Here is a 21,875-nt window from a genome sequence, read left to right as displayed (position 1 = left end):
GGCGCTAATAGTCCAAGTTTTTTTGATTTGCTATATAAAATCCTATATTAATCATTTCGGGAGCAAACAAAAAAAAGTTCCAGAAAAAAAAAACGGAACGGTTATTCCATATCAACTGAGTCGGTGTTGTTGTTGTTGTTAAAGTCTTTGAACTTTTGAGCGTTTTTTTTTCTTTTTGTTTTGGATTGTTTTGATTTGATTTTGAAACCAAATCGCTGTTGAAACCAATTGAAAAAATGTCTTCAAATAATTCAACCCGAACCATAATGATTAATCGTTATCATCATCAAGGGAATAATCCTCACCATCAACAACGTGGACATTATCGTCGTAATCATTGTGGTCAAAATCGTCATCATCATCATCAACATAATAGATCATTTGATGATGAAACAAATGTTTCAACTATTCAACAACGACATTGTATTCGTCAACATCGAAGTCATCATCATCAAAATCATAATCACCATAATCATCATCATTGTCATCATTGTCCACCATTATTGGATGATGATTTTACATTCATATCATTATTTGTAAAATATTCATTATTTTTTTTCAATCTTTTGTTTTGGTTAATCGGTACAACATTAATATCATTAGGTGTTTGGTCATTTTTAGAAGAATATAATCAATATAATCTATTTAAATTGAATAATATTTTTGATTTTTTCCTACATATATCGGTTGCATTAATATTATCCGGTACGATTATATTTTCAATGAGTTTAATGGGTTGTTTAGGTGCATTACGTGAAAATCTTTGCCTTATTAAATTGGTGAGTTTTTTTCAAATTTGAAAATTTTCATCGATTATTCATTATTGATTGATTTTTCCTTCCTTTTTCCCAGTATTCATTAATGTTATTAATATTGTTTGTCGGTGAAATAATAATATCAAGTTTAGCATTTATATTTCCACAAAATGTATTGAATTTTTTAAAAAATCATCTATCGAAAGATATGATTACAAAATATCGTGAAGATACTAATTTACAAAATCTTATTGATATTATACAATTACAATTTAAATGTTGTGGCATTTCGGATTATGGTTATAAAGATTGGTCAATGAATATTTATTTTAATTGTACATATTTTAATCCTAGTTCGGAACGTTGTGCTGTACCATATTCTTGTTGTCGTAATTTAAAGGTAATAAAAATATTTTTCAAGAAGAAAATTTTTACTTTAATTTCTTTTTGTTTTTGTAATTTTTCAGACAGAAATCGATACAATGTGCGGTTATAATATGCAAAATTTAAGTTCGGTAATCGAAATCAATAAATATGTTTATACACGTGGTTGTGTTGAAGCAATTAGTGAATTAGTTGATCATAATATGAATTTAGTTGCAATTATTTGTCTTGGTTCTGCATTAGCACAGGTATATTCATTCATTTTTAATTAATAATATTTTTCTTACAAAATTAATAATTTTTGCTTTTTCTTCAAGTTATTTGCAATGTTTTTAGCACGATCATTGCAAGGACAGATTTTTGCACAACGTGCACGTTGGATGTAAATCATTAAAACAAACAAAACGAAACATTGTTGGCCAATTTCTTTATGTTATCCATTTAGTAGAATCTTTTTTGAATCTGAATAAAAAAAATGACAATTTTCAAAAAAAAATTAACCCTTTTCATTCTACTAATTTCATATCAAAAAATTATCAAATTTGGATTTTTTCAATCACTAACTTTCTATACGACAAACTTTGATCAATCAATCAGAAAAAAAATACCCTCATTTAAACAAAACAAAATTATCGATTCATTCATTCATTTCTACCAAAAACGAATTCGTTTTTGTTTATTTAAAGTGAATTGATTGATTGATTGATTGATTGAAAACAAACAAACAAAAATTTCGAGAAAATTCCAGATTCAAAGATTTTTTCTATCATCATTCAATCAATTACCAAACAAAATTTCAATGTTAAAAATTTAAATTTTCAAATTTTTTCCTCAAAAAAATTTTTTTTTTCATCATCATCATTTTGAAGGACAGATCCTAAATGAATGTAAAATCCTCGTCATCATCAGTTTTTTGATTGATTGATTGATCGATCGATCGATCGATCGATCAACTAATTGATTGATTGATTAATCAATTAGGGAAACAAAAAATGATTCATAAATTTTAAACTTTTTTTCAAAAAAAAAAAAAAATCATCCTTATTGAAATTATTCATCGATTCATTCATTTTTTCGTTATTTTGTTTGTTTTCTCGCATTTTTCTTCGTTATCAAATTTGTACATTTTTGATTTCTGATTTCATTCATTCAATTATAATCGTAAAAGAGTAATATGAAGCAAAAAAAAACTAACACTAACACACACTGAAACGACAATGAAATTTAATACTTTTGGTTAGAATATCATCAAATAATGATTTTTTTTGGTTTTGGTTTGGGCAATAAAATATATATCATGATCAAATTTTCATTTTGTTTTTTCAATTTGATTTTTTAGTTCGTTCGTTTGAAATACTAATAATCATTTTATTCATCTTTAATGATGTTATTTTTTTTTCATTTCATTTCATTTGGGAGTTCATTTTCAAATTGATGTTTATCCACACACACACACAATATACACAGTTAATAATAATAATGATATCGATGGTATCGATGGTATTAAATGATAATTGCGAAAAAAAAGGTTATCAATTTTTTTTCATTTCATTTTTTCTCTTCATTATCAACACGTTCATTATACATGTTGGTTTTTTTTTCTTTTCTCTAACTTTTGAATTTTTAAGTACATAATTGATCCGGAAATTGGAAAGAAATTTTCTTTTTTTTTCTTAAATTCTCAATTTTTTTTTTTGTTTGGAAGGGAGGAGGGGGTTAAAATATTTAGGATTTATTTTCATGAAGATCATCATTGCCATCAACATCATCCATAAATATGGAGAGAGAGATTTTCATTTTTCTATTTTTTCATTATCACTAGGCACTAAATCAAAATCAAAATCAGAAAAAAGAAAGTTTATTTTCACATTTGCTCCCCAAAAATGGAAGCCATTAACGAATCGAAAATGATATAATTATAGAGGAGGCACGAGGCTATTTCATTCGTTTGTTTGTTTATATGAATGGCATTGAAAAAAGAAATGAAGAAAACATCAGTACAGTTTTTCCATTGAATTTATAAAAAAATGTTGTGGATCAAGTTGAAAAACAAAATCTTTTTCTTGGTCATAAGATTTGAATGGTGAAAGGGTTAAAAAAAAGGAAGAGCTAGGATGCAAAAAGATTGAAACAACATCGACATTAGAAAATTTTAAATCAAAAAAAAATGGCGGCAAATATTTTATCTTGAATTTCTCTACTTTCCAAAATAAGAAAATTTTGTTTGTTTGAAATTTGAAACTTGCTGCTAACTTGTCGTCTATGTCATCGTTGTTGTTGTTGTTGTTGTTGTTGCATTAAATCATTAATCAATAATCAATAATGGTCCATGTGTGTATTCATCATCGATCAATCGATCGATTGATTGATTGATCGATTTAAGCTCTATAATAATAATAATACTCGTGAATTTGAATGAAAAAAAATCAATGAAATTCAAAAACAAAAAAAACTGGTAAACTTTCGATGATGCACTCATCATCATCATCATCATTATCAATTCAAATCAAATACAAGAGATATGAGTGAGTGAAAAACTTTTCGTTTTTTTTTGGTTCGTCAAAGAAAAAAAAATCAACAAATTTTCGGTTAAAACTGGTTCGATTCGGTTTTTTTTGTTGGTTTGTTTCAAATCACATTTTAATTTGTCATTTTTTTTTCTTGTTTCGTTTTTTTTAATTTGAAAATTTTTTTGATGATTATTATTATGAAAATCACAAGACAAAAACGTACTAAATATACACATAAATGGCGCCTAATTAGTTTTGACTTTTTGATTCCTTATTATTTAGATCAATCAATCAATCAATCGATCGATGAATCGATCAATCAAATTAATTTAATTTTTCTTTGAATTTCAATTTCTCTTGCTTTAAAAATGGCATCAACCCATCAGATTTTTCAAGAAAATCTTTTACTCTTTTTTTTCAACACTCGATTCACATTGCGGGTTGTACAAAGTTCAAAATCTTTTTTTTTTTTTTTTTTGGTTTTCATCTTTATTCAATGATTGGCTGGTTTGATTTGATTTGATTTGAATTTATTCGGTCAATTGTCGATCTATATATTCAATTTCTCTACAACGAAGAAAAAAAACAAAAATTTGTTTATGTCTCTCTCTTGCAGATAGGATTGTCTATTTGTTGACGGATGGGACGTCCTTTGTTTTGATTATATATTTTATTTTTGTATTTTTTTGTTAAACACTCTCTATAAAAGATAATTTGGTCATGATGATCAATGATTGATGTACAAAGTTCAAATTTTTTTTGTGGTTTGGTTTGTTTTTGGTCGATTTTTGTTTCTCTGGTTTCTTCTTGTTAATGATTGGATGATTGATTGATTGATGTCTGTCCATTTGTTTAGATTTGATGATGATTGAATTGAGGAAACAGAAAAAAGACAATATTAACTGGCTTAACACTTAATTAATCAATCAATCAACCGCCCACACATCATTAAAACAGAGAAAAAAATCATTGATTATAATATAGTAACCCAGAAAAATTGAAATTTAAAATACAAGGAATAGTACAAACAAACAAATAAATAGAGAAGAAGAAAAAAAAGGTTAATGTTCAGGACAATGTAATGCTGAACTACTGATCTAGTGTTAAACAAAATCATTCGATTTTGTCAAAATTTTGTTTACTTTTTTTTTGTTCCTATTGATTAATTGATTGATTGATTGATCGATCGATTTTTGATTTGTTTCATTCTCCCCCCATCCATCAATCAATTCATTAAGTAACAAAACAAAAAAAAGTTTCATCGATGATCAAATCAATTTGAAAAATGATCCGATTAATCGATTAATCGATTTTTAAAAAAAATAACAAAATTGCTGATGAAATATCATTACAGTGTTTACATCATAGGGGTTTCACACTAGCAGCAATGTGAATGAAATATTTCAAATGCAATATTTCAGTCCATAAGGCTGAAATGTAGTGAAATATTGCATTTGAAATATTTCATTCACATTGCTGCTAGTGTGAAACCCCTATCAGTGTTTTGCTTACTTGAGCGAGGAAAAAAGGAGGTAATTTTATCTTAGGATTTTCAAGATTAAATCTTTCCTTTTTTTGATTGATTGATCTGATTCGATTGATTGATTGATTGATTGAATGCAAAAAATAAACAAACATAATTACATAAATACAGGGCCATTGACATTATTATTATTCAGAATTTTCTGTATTTTCTGTTTACCTTTTTTTTCTCATCATTTCTGTTTTTTTTCAAATTTTCTAAAAATATCCACTTTTTTTCTTCTCAAATCAAATCAAATTATCATTTTAAAATTATCCTGGTTAGTTGGTGAGTGAGAGAAAAATGCAAAATCATCACTACTACCAACAGCAACAGAAAAACATATCACTAAAAAAATTCGGATAAATGTGGATTAAATCGGATTTTTTCTTCTCTACATTTTACTGATCATCATCCCCCTTCAAAACTAAAAACCGATAACAATCATATATAGACAGAAGAAGAAGAAAAATCATTTCATTTCCAATGTCATACCATTTTGTTTTTTATTTGCATTGCATATCACACAATTACTAATTATCGCACATTTTTAATGATAATTTTGTTTTTTATTAAACATTTTTTCCTTTCTTTGTTTAAACCCTGGGGAAAAATTCCCGAAAATTCGTGAAGAATCTTTCTTTTTTTTCGGGAAAAATTTTCGCTTGTTTTTGGTACATCAAATAAACAAACAAACGCTTGATATGTCTTTACTTGAAGAAAAAGTGTTTATTTTTTTTTCTTCTCGATTTGATAACGATAATGATGATGATGATGATGATGTGTTTTATATTTGGATTCAGATCATCGTTCGTTCGGTCGATCGGTCGATTGGTCGGTGGGTCGATCGATTGATCGATCGATCAATCAATTGATTGATTGATTAATCAATCGAGGGTGATTCGATTCATGTGATGTGATCATCATATTTTTCTTTTCAATCAACAAGTGTTTTTTGTTGAAAGGAAAAAACCATTAAAAAAAATGAGTGCGAGAAAAAAAAATGTACATTTTATATAAACCAAGTGCTACTAGTCTTACCAAAAAATATTTTTGGAAAACAAAAAAATCAATCGAAAAATTTTTATGAAAATAACATCAACATTGGCCACCATTTTGTTGTTTATGTTTTTTTTAATATTCATCCAAATATTGATTGAATGAATGAATAAATAGAAACAAACCAAACCAAATCAAATTGAATCAAATCAAATCAAATTGATCGAATTCGATTAGCTAATATATTTATTAGTGTTAAAAAAAACTATTGATTTTTCTCTTTCTATAAGGGTATTTATTTCCAAAAAAAATTTGTTTGTTTGTTTTTTGATAATGAAAATGTGAAACATAACCAAGGAGAGAGAGAGAGAGAGAGAGAGAGACACTATTACAACAACAACATCAACAATATCAAATATTTGATTTGATTTGTTTTTCTGATATTCAATCAATCAATATTTGAATGAAATGAAAAAAAATAGTGAACGGAATTACTGAGAAAAACGAAAATGATGCGTATAATTTTTGATGCAAAATTTTACCGTTTTAGCGAATAAAATGATTGATTGATTGATGCTGTCAATAAAAAAATGAACAAAACATGTTTCCTATGCATGCATGTTGATTTTTTTCATTTTTCAATTCGTCAAAATTATTAATCAACAACAACAACAAAGTAATCAATCAATCAATCAACAAAAATGTATATTTTTATTGATCGGAAATGCACTTGATTTTTTTTTTTTTTTTTGATCAAATCAATCGATGTTTACAGGGGGTGTACGTGGATAATAATTTTTAACACATCCAAGAGAAGGAGTGAAAAAAAATCCCCATTTGATTTCCAAAAATCGATTTCTATCGATATTTATCAATAGAAAATTTTTTTCCGTCGTTGTTGTCGTATCATTTTCTTTCAAATAAAAAAAGTGTAATGTCCACACACACCAACCAATGTATATGTAATAATGATTTTCTTTTCGTTAACCAATTGGTTGTCATCGAAAAAGAAAGAATGAAAAAGAATGTTGTTCAAAAAAGTTTTTCAAATTTCGATTTTTTTTGTTTTGTTTTGTTTTGGCCAAAACATAGTAGCCCAGTAAAAGGAAAACATCTAGCCAAATAGAATCTTTTTTTTCTCCTATTAACACCTAAATGTCAATCATTGTCAATGAATTTTGATCCAAACAAACAAACAAACAAAGTTTTATGTATGGTTTTTTTTCAAATCAAATCAATCATTGAACTATATATATCAATCAATCAAATCAATCAAATCAACAACAACAGAAAAAAACAGCTACCGAATTTAGACGATTAGAGACTGAAATTAAATGAAGAAAAGAAAAAAAGGGGTTAATGTCGTTTGTTGAAATTTTCAAATCATCAATGTTGTTGTTGTTTTCAACCATAGGCTATTGATGTTTGATTCAAATATCTATCTGTCTATGTCTGGAACATTTGATTTGATTAAATATTATCATTATGTTTGTTTTTCTTCTTCCAAAAAAAAGTACCTCGAAGAGTCAACCACAACAGGAGTCACACACAATATATTTTAGTAGTGTCCGATAACTAAAAGAAAAGTTTTTTTCTTTCTGAAATATATAATGATAAAATACTAGAGAGCGAGCGAGCAAGAAACTGATAATGAAAACAAATCAAAAATCTGGTCAATGACCAGATTCAATGTGTGTGTGTTTGGTATTTTGTTTCTATTAATGGTCTAGATTTTTGGCCGGAAACAAAACAAACAAACACACTTTATTTCTGAACACACACATGATTTATTTCTGAATGAATGAATTTTTTGGTTAAAGATTACAATCAATCAATCAATCGATCGATTAATTTACTAATGAAAATTTGAAAAAAAACAAACAAAACAACAATATAATTAAAGAATCAATCAATCAATCAATCAATCAATAGAAAAACTGAATGAAAAAAAATTTTGGATATCAAAAATACACATTCATATTGATATTTTATCATCATCGTTGTTGTTGTTGTTATTTTTGAAAATTTTGATGCGTAAGTGCGGACAAACGGATGGATAAATTATATATATAAAAAAAATATTTAATGACATTTTTGTTTTTGCAAAAACAACAAAAACAACAACAACAAAAAAAAAATTTCTGATATGAAAATCTCAATTCAAGTTCAATGTTCAAGTATATATACTAATAATTTTCGTTTATGTTTGTCAATGAAAAAAAAAATTCAAGGAAATATTCATTCATAACCAATGGTTACACACACACACAAAAGAATTGGAAATCCAGAATTATCAATTTTTTAAAATGTTGAGAAATTCTTGGATTCATTTTTTTCAATGAAAAACTTTAATAATAATAAAAAAATCATTTGATTAATTCTTTCTTGTACGTTTCTCGATATGTTGATCCGGCACAAAGTTATTAAAAAAACAAAAAACATTCAATCAAAGAGAATCTCGACTTTGATCAAATTTTTTTTATTTTTTCATCATCATTTTATTGCTACCATTATTGATTGATTTGATTTGATATTCGATTTTTTGATTGATTGATTTTGATTTTCTTATATACATTTCTTCATGATTGATTGTTGATAATGAAAATAAGAAAATGTTAAAAAGAAAAATGATAAAATTTGCTACTGAAAAAAATTTCTTTTTCGATTTTGATTTTGTCGTTCAATTGCTTGCTTGATCGCTATTTTTCCCGACTGTCACTTGTTTTCAACCTTCAAATATTTTCAACAACCAAAAAATGGATGAATTTTGTTTCTAATCAATCGATCGATCGATCGATCGATTTTGTTTTTGTTTTTTCTTGCTCATCATTGGCATTGACCTTTTTGGTTGATTTTTTTTCAATTTTCAAATATAAAAAAAAATTATGAATGTTTTTTTTTGAATCGAAGAAGAAAAAAACCTTTTTTTTCTCGATTGAATAATAGTAATTTGTAGAACAATCTTTTTGCTTTATTGTTGTTGTTGTTGTCGTAATGTTGAATGTTTATTTTGAATTTGGAAAAGTACATGACCAAAACAAACTTTGGTGATAAGAATTTTGGTTATTTTTTTTAAACCAAATACCAAAAACAAACACAAAATTCATACCTTATCTAATCGTGTATATTTTTTCGATTGAAAAAGTTTTTGGGAGAGAAAAAAAATCGGCCAATCAACCTGAATTGATTTTTGATTTTTTTTCTTTCGCTTCTAAAAACGATTAATGAATCATATGCCTGTGAAAAAAAGTTGAGGGTTACACTGGTTATACTTTTCTCATTTTTGTTTCATTTTCAATTTTGTCAAATTTTTTTTTTTTGGTTTGTTTTGGTTTTTGAGTTGTAATTTTCTATAGAAAACAAAAAAAACAAAAAAAAAAACAATCAATTTTCATTCAAATGTTCATCAGCTACCGATATTGATAATGACTGAGTGGTGATGGGAAAAAAATGGAAAATTTCATTCAGTAGATTTTGGTATCTGGAATCCTTTTTTCTCTAGTTGTCAGATAACAAACACAATGTTTGATGTGTTTGCAATTTTTTCCTTTGATTTGATTTGTTTTGATTGATTGATTTTCTTTTTCCAAAAAATTAAAGTTCAATAATTTTTTGGTTACGAAATGAAAGAGTGAATCCTGTATTGATTTGGCCAAACAACGAAAAATTATCAATAATTTTTCGTTGTTTGTTTGTTTGTTTGTTTGTCTGGATTTAGAAACATGAAACAGAAATGAAGAAAAAAAATCAATCAATCAAATTGATTGATTGAATGGAAGAAAAGTAAGAGATTATCAAACAACAAGTAATAATGGCGATAAAGAATTTGTCATCATCAGAAAAATCAGAAAAACGCAAATAAATGAAAGATTTGTGCATTATATGGTGTGTGTGCACTGGACTAATCTGTCATAGTGGTATTAATTGATGATACAGTAATCAATCAACAAAATATTGATAATTGAGAATTCAATCGATTGATATTAATATTTATCAATCGATCGATATCGATATCGAATCAAAAAGAGAGCTTTTAAAAAGGAGCAAAATCTTGAGCCATCGAGTTTGACTTGATGACGGCCAACAAACAAACAAACAAAAAAGTTAAGTAAAGTAAAAAAATATTGAAATAGACAAAAAACGACAACATAATTCGCATTCAATCATCATCAACGATCGAAAAATCATCAACCAAAAAAAAACAACATAAAACGTAGCGAAGAAAGCGATTTTTTTTTTTGTTTTGGTTTTTGTTAATAATATTCAGGTTTTGAAAATTTGATCGGTGCATTTTTTTCTGTTTGTTTGTTTGCAATCGGTGTGTGTGTGTATTTTGTGTGTGTTTGTGTGTGATCCGAAAAAAATTTCAACACAGAAAAAAAAATGTAAATCAATTTTTCATCAACAACAAACGAAAATGGTTTTATGAAAATGTCATATTTCGACCAAACAAAAATATTATCCGGATACAATATATCCGAATATATAATGTTCGACATTAATTAAGTGTTAAGTGTGACCGAAAAAACTAAACTAAACCAAACATAAATCAAAAATCATCACAAATATCTCATTGAAAATGATGTTTTCGGTGAATATAATTAAATTGCAATTATCATCATCGATCAATCACCACCATTATAATCGACAATATTGTCTGATATAAAAATTATAAACGTTTTGTATTATTTGATTATGATTGAATTAAATTAAACATTTTTTTTTCTTGCGAAGGAGTGAAGGGTTTAAACGCTCTATATTGTTATTTACAAAGTAAAAAAGAAAACCTAAAAAAAACACGTGTTTATTAAAACGTGTACACCTTGTGTGTGTGCGTGCGTGCAAGTGTGCAATTTTTATTTTTGTTGGACACATGAGCTTCGTGTGCCATCTATCGTTTTTTCTACGCATTAAAAAATATTTAAAATTCATCAAAAAATTTTGAAAAGAATTAAAAACAAAAAAACGAACCAAACATGCAACAACAAATGCGTTATGAAGCTGAATATTTTGACGATAAAAAACGTCTATTACGGGCAATTTTTAATGAAACATTGACCCAATGTAATGATGCATTACAAAAACGTAACATTACTAAAGGTAAATTTTTTTCTATTTAGTTTTTTTTTCAAAAAAAATTCCATATTGAATTATCAACATACAATAAATGTGATAATTAAGTTAAATATGACTCAAATATATTTAAAAGTCATATATAATTTCCTATTTTAAAATTGAATTAAGAAAAACAATTCTTATTTTTGTTACACTAAATCGCTTTTTTGTTTGGTTATTCAAAACAAACAACAAACGATGACATCTTGTTTGTTTCTTTTTCAGGGAAAAAATTCTTGATTTTTATTTGTTTTTTTTTGTTCTCAAATTGATTCATTTTTTGTTTGTTTGAAAATAGAAAAATTCAAAGAAATGTCATTAAAATCGGATGATGAACGTTATATACGTAATATGTTGGATAATCCAATATCGATCGTATTGATGGGTAATCGACCATGTGTAAAAGCTCGTATTGTTAATTATATGCTTGGTTATGAGCTTTTACCTGTAAGTAATTTTTTTTTTTGTTTATTTCCAAACTAAAAAAACCAATAAAAAATAAAGGTTTTCGATGTATATGATACGGATTATAAACAACCAAGACGTGCTGTTCGTATACAATATGGTACACAAAGACGTTTAGCATTTTGTATAAGACATTTTGAATTATTAGAATGTTCACCATTACATACTGAAAGAGTTGTATCATTTGAAGATTTACGTTTAGATTTTTTACAAGATGAACAACAATCATCATTATTAACATCAACAAATAATAATGGTGAACAAGATGATTTAATATCATCAAATCCAGAATTATCAGGTGGATATTCTAATGATATTCGTTCGTCATCAATTTCGAATGGTATGCAAACAACAACAAATGGTAATGATCGTGGTGGTATTAATGGTGGTAGTGGTGGTAGTAATGCATCAAGTGGTCTTGATTCTGCTGGTAATGATCAATCAACAAATACACCGACAACATTATCATATAATTCATCTTGTTCATTAATTAAATCTGCACCAACAGCAACAACAAATATTGGCCGTCATAATAATAATCATCATCATCATCATCAAGTAAGAATGGCTACACAACAATCACGACCACAATCGGCTAAATTAAATCAAACAAAAAATACGGGTGCTGCAGCAGTAGCTGCTGCTGTTAACCATGTGATACAAAATGGTGTTGGTAATAATAATGGTAATGGAAATGGTAATGGTCATCGTCATGGACATTCATCAGGTTATTCTAGTCAACAAAATGTTAATCTTTTATTACAACAACGTGGACAATCGGATATTGCCAACGTTGGTGTTAATGATATGAATGGAATTATAACACCAACGCCAACACCGCCAACAGTAACAGCAACAAATAAACAATCAATAAATTTTAAATCAAGTTTTGTACCATATGATGATCTTGTTGATGATGATTATGATGATGACGATGATGATGATGATGATATTGATTTTGGTGAAGATGAAATGTTAAGCCAAACTGATTATGTTAATGAAATGACAACAATGGAAATTGTATTACCACATGAATTATTGGAAAAAAATTTACAAATACGTGTTGCACCTGATGTTGAATCATTTGATTTAATATATCGTACAACATTTAGCCGTACAAATCCAATAATAATATATTGTTTTGAACGATCAGATGAAATGTTAACTGAAACTGATTGTCGTCATTTACAACAATTAAGACATCGTATGCCATCAACACCAATATTTTTTGCACATATTGTTGATTTTAATTCTGTTTATCATCATCATCCTGCTGGTGTTTATCCATATAATGCACATCCATCATATTCATCATATTATCCATCCAATCCAAATGGTGCTACACAACAAGCACATTATCCATCATCAAATATGTATCGTTTTACAATGGATCCACCTGCAATGCCAAGTCGTATATCGACGAAAATTTCAAATGTTAAACAACAACAACAATTACAACAACAACAACAAATGATTGTTGATCAAATGAATGCTGATATTAAATTAATGAATCAAAATCAAAACAAATCTAATGATGATAATGATTCCTGTTCAGCTGAATTTATATCAAATATTACGAATCCCACAACAACAACCACAACAACAACAACATCAAAAACAACAGTAAAAACGAAAAAAACAACACCACCTGCAAGACGTAATACACATTGTTTGGGTGAAAAATTAATGGGTTCAGTTTCATTGAAACGTTCTGAATCAACATCATCAACACATTCATCACCATGTACATTATCATCACCATCACAAACAACAACATCATCATCAAATAACAGCAATAATAACGGAACACAAAGTATAAGTATGCAAAATATAAATAATAATAAAACACAATCATCATATTTACAAGGTTCAGAATATATTTGGAAACAATTAAGAGAGATGGGTTTTTTTCAAGAAATGCCATCAACAATTGCATTACAAGCACCAATGGATCGTAGACAAAAACATCAATCAAATGGTTATTATATAATAAATGATAGTCCATTTAAATATTCAAAACAAAATCAAAATAATAATCATAATAATCAAAATAATACTGAAAATGGAATGGATGTATCATCACGTTTCATATGTCATTCATATGAATTTTGTTATTTTGTTGATTTTTTTCGTTCAATATTGAAATCAAATTTAGTTGTTGCAGCAACATTATTGAATGAAATTCATAATCAATTTATACAATACTATATATTTACGGCATTCGATATGACATGGAATCTAAATTATTGTATACCAAAACGTTTAGAATATGCAAGAAATAAAGAAGCTGAATTATATATGTCATTAATGGGTATTGCTAATCGTAAACAAGAAGAAATTCGTCAATTAATTGGTGAAACATTACATTTTATGCGTGATGATATTTTGGAACAAGCTGCATCATATCAATTTGGTAATCAAATTTTCAATACAAATCCAATGGTATCAGCATCCGAAATTAAACAATGTGCTGAAGAAATACAGGATTTTGTTTTTATGACATTAAATCGTGCAATTGCCGTTAAATTAATTGGTTCGGTTGATATTATGCGTGAAAGTTTTATCGGTATGTGTTTATTAATACGATTTTTTTTAAATATCAATAATTTTTTTCTCAACCAACTTTTTCCTTATTAAACACAAAAGGTACATTACAACGTTGTCTTAAACAATTAGAAGAATATAGACAACGACGTGATTCATTTGGTGTTATACATTTACAAAATGGTCATCATGGTAATAATAAACATCATGGTGTTATGATTGGTGATAAAATGATTAATAATAATAATAAAATGATAAATGGTCATTATAATATGGCTGGTGGTAATCATAATTATAATCATCATCATCATCATCAACAACAACAACAATTACCATATCATCATCAAAGAGTTCAAGAAGAAAAAATTGATTTAGCATTATCACGTTTATTGAATTTAGCATATTCAATTGAAATAAATGCTAATAGTTGTTCATCAATGTTAAGAATATTTTGGGAAAAAATGAAAAATTTTTTCCTATTATTTAGCATTGCATGGAAACCAACATGTCGTATTGATATGGAATGGAAACGTAAAGTATCGGCTGATTTATTAGATAATTTATCTGAAGCAAAATTAGCTAAATGTATTTGTACACAATTTCGTGAAAAATTAAAATTAGCACATGAAACATTTTTAAGTTCATTAGCTAATTTAGGTATGTTTGTTTTTCTTTGAAATTTTTTTGAAATTTAATAATAATTTTTTTTAACGGAAAATTTCCAGAAACAACATTGGTTAGTCGATTGAAAGAGATTGATCATCGTCGACAACAGGTACGAAAAAATGATGCACCATTATTTGCACGGTTAGCATTAGAATCAACATCATTTATTGATGCAATATTATATGGTTCACCGGAATTGGGTAAAGAAATTGGCCGTGGTCAATATGGTGTTGTATTTTCAACGAAAAAAAGTTGGGGAAATTATTCCAGGATTGCTGTAAAATCAATCATGATATGTGATGATAAACATTGGAATGATTTAGCAATGGAATTTTATTATACAAGATCATTACCTGAAACTGATCGTATTGTACAGATACGTGGTTCAATTATTGAACATAATTATAATGGTGCATCATCATATGTTTATCTAATTATGGATCGTATGGTTCGTGATTTATATGTTGGACTGAAATCTGGTTTAGAATGGTTACAACGTTTACAGATTGCATTAGATGTTGTACATGGTTTACGTTTCCTACATAATCATGGTCTTATACATCGTGATATTAAATTGAAAAATGTTTTATTAGATAAATATAATCGTGCTAAAATTACTGATTTGGGTTTTTGTAAATCCGAAGTAATGATATCTGGTAGTATTGTTGGTACACCAATACATATGGCACCTGAAGTTTTTACCGGTAAATATGATTCAATGGTCGATGTTTATGCATTTGGTATTTTGTTTTGGTATATTTGTGCTGGTTCAGTTGAATTACCACAAATATTTGAACAATGTCATAATAAAGATCATTTATGGATTGCTGTTAAGAAAGGTATATATTTTTTTAATATTATTTTTCTTTATGGTTTTTTAAAATTTTTTCCCCTCATAATTCAGGTCTTCGACCAGAAAAATTACCAATATTCGATGATGAATGTTTTAATCTAATGGAACGTTGTTGGACAGGTGATTCATCAAAACGACCATTATTGGGTGAAGTTGAAGAAGTTTTATTAGATATTAAAATGCGTTATGAACGTGAATATTATACAAATAATCCTATACAAATTAATAACAGCAATAATACAAATACAAATAATGTTGATATTTTAAATCGTCAAGATAATAGTAATAATAATAAAAAATCATTACCAAAAGGATTTTCACCAAGAAATAAACGATTATCAATGCAAGAACAACAACAACAACAATTTAATCGTCAACAAATTACAAATGTTGTTACAACAGCGACAACAAATCCTAATCCAATAACGATACCTGGATCGATTACACCTACAAAACAGCAACAAATTATAACAAGAAGATCATCAACACCATCACCAACATCATTTCAACAACAACAACCATCATCATCATCACCATTATCATTGCAGCAGCAGCAGCAACAACAATCACCATCATCATCTGCAGCAACAAATTTAGAATTAGCAACAATCATTAACAATAATAATGATGATAAACAACAACAACAACTGAGAAAACAACCAATTGAACAAATTCTAATTACTAATAATAATAATGAAATTGCAACGGCAATTCTTTAAAACAATCAATGAAAATGAACAAACATGAATTTTGTTTTATCCAAAAATTCTATCTAAAATTATCAATATTTTTTTTTTTTTTGCTTTTATTCTCTCTCTCTCTCTCTCTCTCTCTCTCTCTCTTTACAAAAACACATTACTATTACTATTTTTTTTTACAAATTCATCATTATTTATTTTATTTTTTTTTGTTCGGGCCAAAGATTAGTTAGAACAGAAATATATTTTTTTTTTTTAAACACACCAAACAAATTTCAGCCATTTTATATTCAAAAATAATAATAATAATTTTAAATTGTTTACCAAAATGTGATTAATGAAAAACTAAAAAAAATACAAAATACAAAAAAACTATAAAGTAAATGGGGTAAGAGAGAGATCGAGCAAGAAAGCAAACAAACAAAATTTCACTTCATTTCAATCAAAAATCATCAAATTTTTCACTTCATTTCCATTTGTTTTCTAAATAACGTAATTTCTTTTTTTCTTCCCATGTTTGGCGATTTTTTTCTTACATCAATTCACGGGTCCGCATCATCATCGTTACATCCATTTTAGCATCCACATTTTTAAACATCCACATCAACAACAAAATTGCCGCATCTTTTGAAAATCTGTTTTTTTTCTTCTATCTATATTTTTGTCATTTTTTTTCTACACAAATCATTTAACCCTTTTGTCACCCCCTCCAAGACAAACATAAAGAATATCACTGAATCACACACACACTTAAAAAGGGTAAAAACCAAGATCAAAAATCACAACAAAAAAAATATGAAACCCTATATTGTTATTTTGTAATTATAAAAAAAAAAATTTTGGGAAACAAAAAAAAATAATTATTCATTTAGCATCAATTTTTTGCGTTTTGTTTTCAACCTATTATCAATTACTCGTTTTAATTAAATTTTTCTTTTTTCTCTTTTTAAATTAATTAAAATGAGTTGGTGTGTGAAGGGGTTAATGATTGGGTAAAAAAAAGACATAAAAAGAGTAAACATTTTTTTAAAAAATTTTCTTTAATAATTTTTTTCTCTTGTTAGTCATCATTATAGTGATGGTTATTAATTAGTTTTTTAGTTTTGTTTTAAATAATAAATAAATTATCTTTTTCAGTAAATAAAAATTTTAATATTTGTAATTATATTTGTAATGAATATTTGTAATTTGATTGATTACGTTTCATCACCGGTAATTTGATGATCCTGATGATGATGGTGGTGGCCATGTTTCAATAGTAAATTATTATCATTATTATTGCATGCCCTAAGCCTTTTTGATGATGATGATAATGTTTTTGTTGTTGTTGTTGTTGGCGTTGTTATATTCAATTGTTCCATACCATTATTATTATTATTATTTCTTAATGATAATTTATCATCAGGATTTGCTTCTTTATTTAAATCGATTAATTTATCATCATCGTTGTCATCGATTTCTTCAATTTTTGTCGATTGTTTTGCTAAATCAAAATTATTATCAACAACAATATTTTCATTCATCATCATCATCGTTGTTGTTGTTGGATATTCATAATTTTGTTGATTCCATTGATTTATATTGCTATGATGATTACAACCATGTATAGACGAGGAATTCCATGATGATATTGGCATTGCTGATTGAATTTGTTGTTTATTATCATTAAAATAATTTGTCGTTGATGAGGATGATGATGATAATGGTGTTCCTAATAATCTAGTTAGATGAGATAATGATTGATTTGTTGTTGTTGTTGTAGAATGTTTATGATCAATTAATAAATTAGATGATTCTTGATTCTGTTGTTGTTGTTGTTGATGATAATAATCTTGATGTTTTAATTGTTTTATATGATTAAAATATGTTTGATTTTTAATCGAATTATCATCATCATCATCAATATTATTATTATCATATCGATTTGTTGTTGTTGATGATGATGATGGCCAATATGTAGATTCTGGTATTGGTGATGATGATGATTGATGATGATGAATATAATTGGCACTTGCGGAATATCTTTGATTATGATGATGATGATTTATAGTTGAATTTGATGCTGATGGTGGTGGATATTGATAAACAATTGATGAATAATTATTATTATCAACACTACCACTACTATAATATGATGATGATGATGATGATGGATATGTTGATTGATAACCCGGAACATTATATAATTGTTCAATTTGCTGTTGTTGTTCCAATGATGTTACTGATGCTACTGCTGATGGTGGTGGTGTTATATTAGTAAATGATGATGTTGATTGACAATCTAATTGATTTTGATCATTGGATTGAATTGATGATGGCCATAATGATAAACCATAAGCAGCTGATGTTGGTGTTGTTATATTCGGATTTACATAACCAATATCCATTATTGATGTTTGATGATGATGATTGTTATCGATTTGTTGTTGATTATCGATCATCCATGGTTGATGCGGCAAATGATGATGATGTGAATGTGGATTCGATAATAATGTCATGGATGTATCATCATTATCATTATTAATCATTGTTGTTGTTGTTGTTGTTAATGTTGGTATTGTTGTTGTTGTTGTTGTTGGAAATGCCTTTGTTGTTGTCAATGTTATTGTAGGTGTTGATAATAATGATGATAATGTAATTGCATTTGTTGTTGTTGTTGTTGTTGCTAAAGTTGTTGATAATGGTGATGATGATGATAATGTTGTTGTTGTTGTTATTGTAGATTTTGTTGTTGTTGTTGTTGTTGTTATTGATTCACTATTAGAATTTGTAACACCGGTATGAATTCTTTGTTGTTGTTGTTGTTGTTGATAATATGATTGTGAATAATTAGAATGATGATGCGGATGCGAATGATGAATAGATTGATCATAAATTGATGATGATAATTGATTTTGTTGTTGTTGTTGTTGTTGTAGATGATGATGCGAATGACTTGTAGAAGAATAATGATTATGATGATGATGATGATGATGGCTTGGTTTTTCACGTATATCTTGAAATGCTTTTGCAAATGGATTATAACGTATTTTTAAATGTGTTACATCTTCATTTTGATATGCAGTAACAGCTATAAATTGTGTTTCTTTAAATGTATATGTTACAATTTTATTACCACCACAAAATGAATTAATACAATCTTCATTTATAATCATCATACCACTACTACTACCACTACTAGAATTATTATTATCATTATTATTTTTTCCTGTTCCTGTTGTTCCTAAAATATCAATACATTCTTGTGATGTTTCATAAAAATTTGTACCATCATTTGTTGATAATGATGATGATGATGATATTGATGCTAAACAATTATCAATATTTGTTATTTGATTTGGTTGTTGTTGTTGATTCGGTTGTTGTACAAATTCATCATTCATATCACTAATTATAATTCCATCATTATTATTACCATTATGTTGTTGTTGGTGTTGTTGATATAATGATTTTGATAATACACATAATGCATCCATTGTTAATTTTGGTGATGTTGACGTTGATGATGTTGTTGCGGTTGTTGATGCGGTTGATGATGATGATGATGATGCAGTTGTTGATGTTGTTACTGTTGATCCAGTTGATTCAATTCTTACAATATGTATTCTTGGTTGATATTTATGTAATGAATTTAATACAACCTTTTTAAGGTAAGGAGGGGAAGAAAAAAATGGATGAATTTTTTTGTAAATTTAGTTTTAAAAATTTTCTTATTTTTTGCAGAAAAACAACAGTAATTTTAAATTTTACCTTTTGCCAGCCTACCTGTCCTTGTTGTGTTGTTGGTTTATTTGTTAATTTAACTTTAGTAAAACTAACTACTTCTTTCATCCAATGTGCACCGAAATTCGGTGAATCCGGATGAATATAAAATGTTTGTAGATTTTGTGGTGGTGGTTCAGATTTACCACCGGCAACCCAATTACCATTTAAATATTTCCAACGATGTGTACCGATTTGTACAAATTCTAATACAATCGAATACATTGATCTTGGTTCAAGACCATCAATTTGACAACGTATTAATGGAAACATACGACGACCACCTTTTGTAACAATCATTTCATTATTAACATCACAAAAACGTTTCCAAATTGTTATATCCATTAATTGTACACTAATATGACGATGTTGATGATATGATGAATTTACTGATAATGATGATGATGTTAATGATGATGATGATGACGTTGTCCCTGTCGCTGTTGTTGTTGTTGTTGTTGTTGATGTTAAACAATTAGAATTTGATATGGTCGATGTAGTTGTTGTGGCCATAGATGATGTTATTATTGGTAAATTTAACACTTGTTGATCATGATTATTATATGTATCGATTGATATTGGTATCATTGATGATGATGTTGTTGGTGATATTGATTGTGATGATGTTGTTGATGATGATGTAAGATTTGTTGTAAATGTTGATGGATAATGTGAAGAAGAATGATGATGCGACGGATGATAAAGTGAATCATATAAATATGATCCACTATAACCAATACCTGAACTACCTGTAATTGAATTTGTTTGATAATGATAATGATCAATTAATGATTGTTGTTGCTGTTGTTGATGATAATCATTTGATGAATAATATGGATGATGATGATGATGATGATAAAAATTATTTGTATCTAAATTATGATATGGATAATGATTTTGATGTTGATGATTATAATGATTATTATTATTATTATAATGTGATGTAATCATTGTTGTTGTTGTTGTTGTTGTTGGTGATGATAATGTTGTTGTTGTTGTTGTTGTCATTGTTGTTGTTGTCGATGTCGATGTTGTTGTTGTTTGAATCGATTGATCATTTTGTTGATTATTATTATTATAATGATGATAATAATGATCATTATTATTTTGAAATGATTGCATTATTAATTGATGAACGAACGAAACAAAAAATTCACTTAACCCTTTCGTTCACCAAAATCCCAAAAATCAAATCAGTTAAGAATTTATTTTCGTTTTCTTATCTGATTCAAACAACAACAACAATAACCAAGATTTAAACAAAATAACATCACCTGGCTACCTGAAATTTTGATTTCAACTAACTAAAAACTTTTTTTTTTTTTTTTAAAAGACTTGCTAGCCGAGAATTTCCTCTTTTTTTTACATCCATTCCATTCATTCTTTTTTTTTCCTTTTTGGATGTTCATTCTTTTTTATTTATGAAAAAATTACACACACACCGAAATGAGAAAGGGAGAGAGAGAGAGACAAACAAATATAGCCGAAATGCAATATAACCAATCAAACAACATGTAAATGTAAAACACAGCAAAAACTTGTTGCTGTTGTTGTAAAACTCTATTGATTTTAGACGTCGTCGATGATGATGATGATGAACCA

At 27.3% G+C, this 21,875-nt stretch overlaps 3 protein-coding genes across 4 annotated transcripts; 2 read left to right on the top strand and 1 right to left on the bottom strand.

The window, feature by feature from the left end:
* The first annotated feature begins 61 nt into the window (after positions 1–61).
* Positions 62–2,021, top strand: LOC113794714 (tetraspanin-33-like). The gene is made up of 4 exons (XM_027344846.2): positions 62–779; positions 853–1,155; positions 1,223–1,387; positions 1,457–2,021. Exons 1-4 carry the CDS (start codon positions 237–239, stop codon positions 1,523–1,525), a joined length of 1,080 nt encoding a protein of 359 aa, XP_027200647.2. The 5' UTR covers positions 62–236; the 3' UTR covers positions 1,526–2,021.
* Positions 2,022–10,198: 8,177 nt separating this feature from the next.
* On the top strand, positions 10,199–17,462 carry LOC113794674 (uncharacterized). The gene is made up of 6 exons (XM_027344802.2): positions 10,199–11,270; positions 11,584–11,732; positions 11,790–14,316; positions 14,397–14,951; positions 15,020–15,799; positions 15,865–17,462. The coding sequence occupies exons 1-6, from the start codon at positions 11,147–11,149 to the stop codon at positions 16,530–16,532; spliced, it is 4,803 nt and encodes a 1,600-aa protein (XP_027200603.2). The 5' UTR covers positions 10,199–11,146; the 3' UTR covers positions 16,533–17,462.
* Positions 17,463–17,542: 80 nt separating this feature from the next.
* Positions 17,543–21,569, bottom strand: LOC113794697 (uncharacterized). 2 transcript variants are annotated; one of them, XM_075820164.1, is made up of 2 exons: positions 20,277–21,569; positions 17,543–20,152 (listed from the first exon to the last, which is right to left on the bottom strand). In XM_075820164.1, exons 1-2 carry the CDS (start codon positions 21,393–21,395, stop codon positions 17,708–17,710), a joined length of 3,564 nt encoding a protein of 1,187 aa, XP_075676279.1. In that variant the 5' UTR covers positions 21,396–21,569; the 3' UTR covers positions 17,543–17,707. The 2 variants fall into 2 exon arrangements, with proteins under 2 accessions (XP_075676279.1, XP_075676278.1); XM_075820163.1 differs by having other exon boundaries at positions 17,544–20,152; positions 20,262–21,569.
* Between the last annotated feature and the right edge of the window lie 306 nt (positions 21,570–21,875).

Source organism: Dermatophagoides pteronyssinus, unplaced genomic scaffold (assembly GCF_027571235.1).
Source record: "Dermatophagoides pteronyssinus isolate colony J.1.1.1.1 unplaced genomic scaffold, Derpt_VIB-CSIC_2022.12 sq0005, whole genome shotgun sequence".
Taxonomy (NCBI): domain Eukaryota; kingdom Metazoa; phylum Arthropoda; class Arachnida; order Sarcoptiformes; family Pyroglyphidae; genus Dermatophagoides; species Dermatophagoides pteronyssinus.
This window is presented reverse-complemented; position numbering and strand designations above follow the sequence as displayed.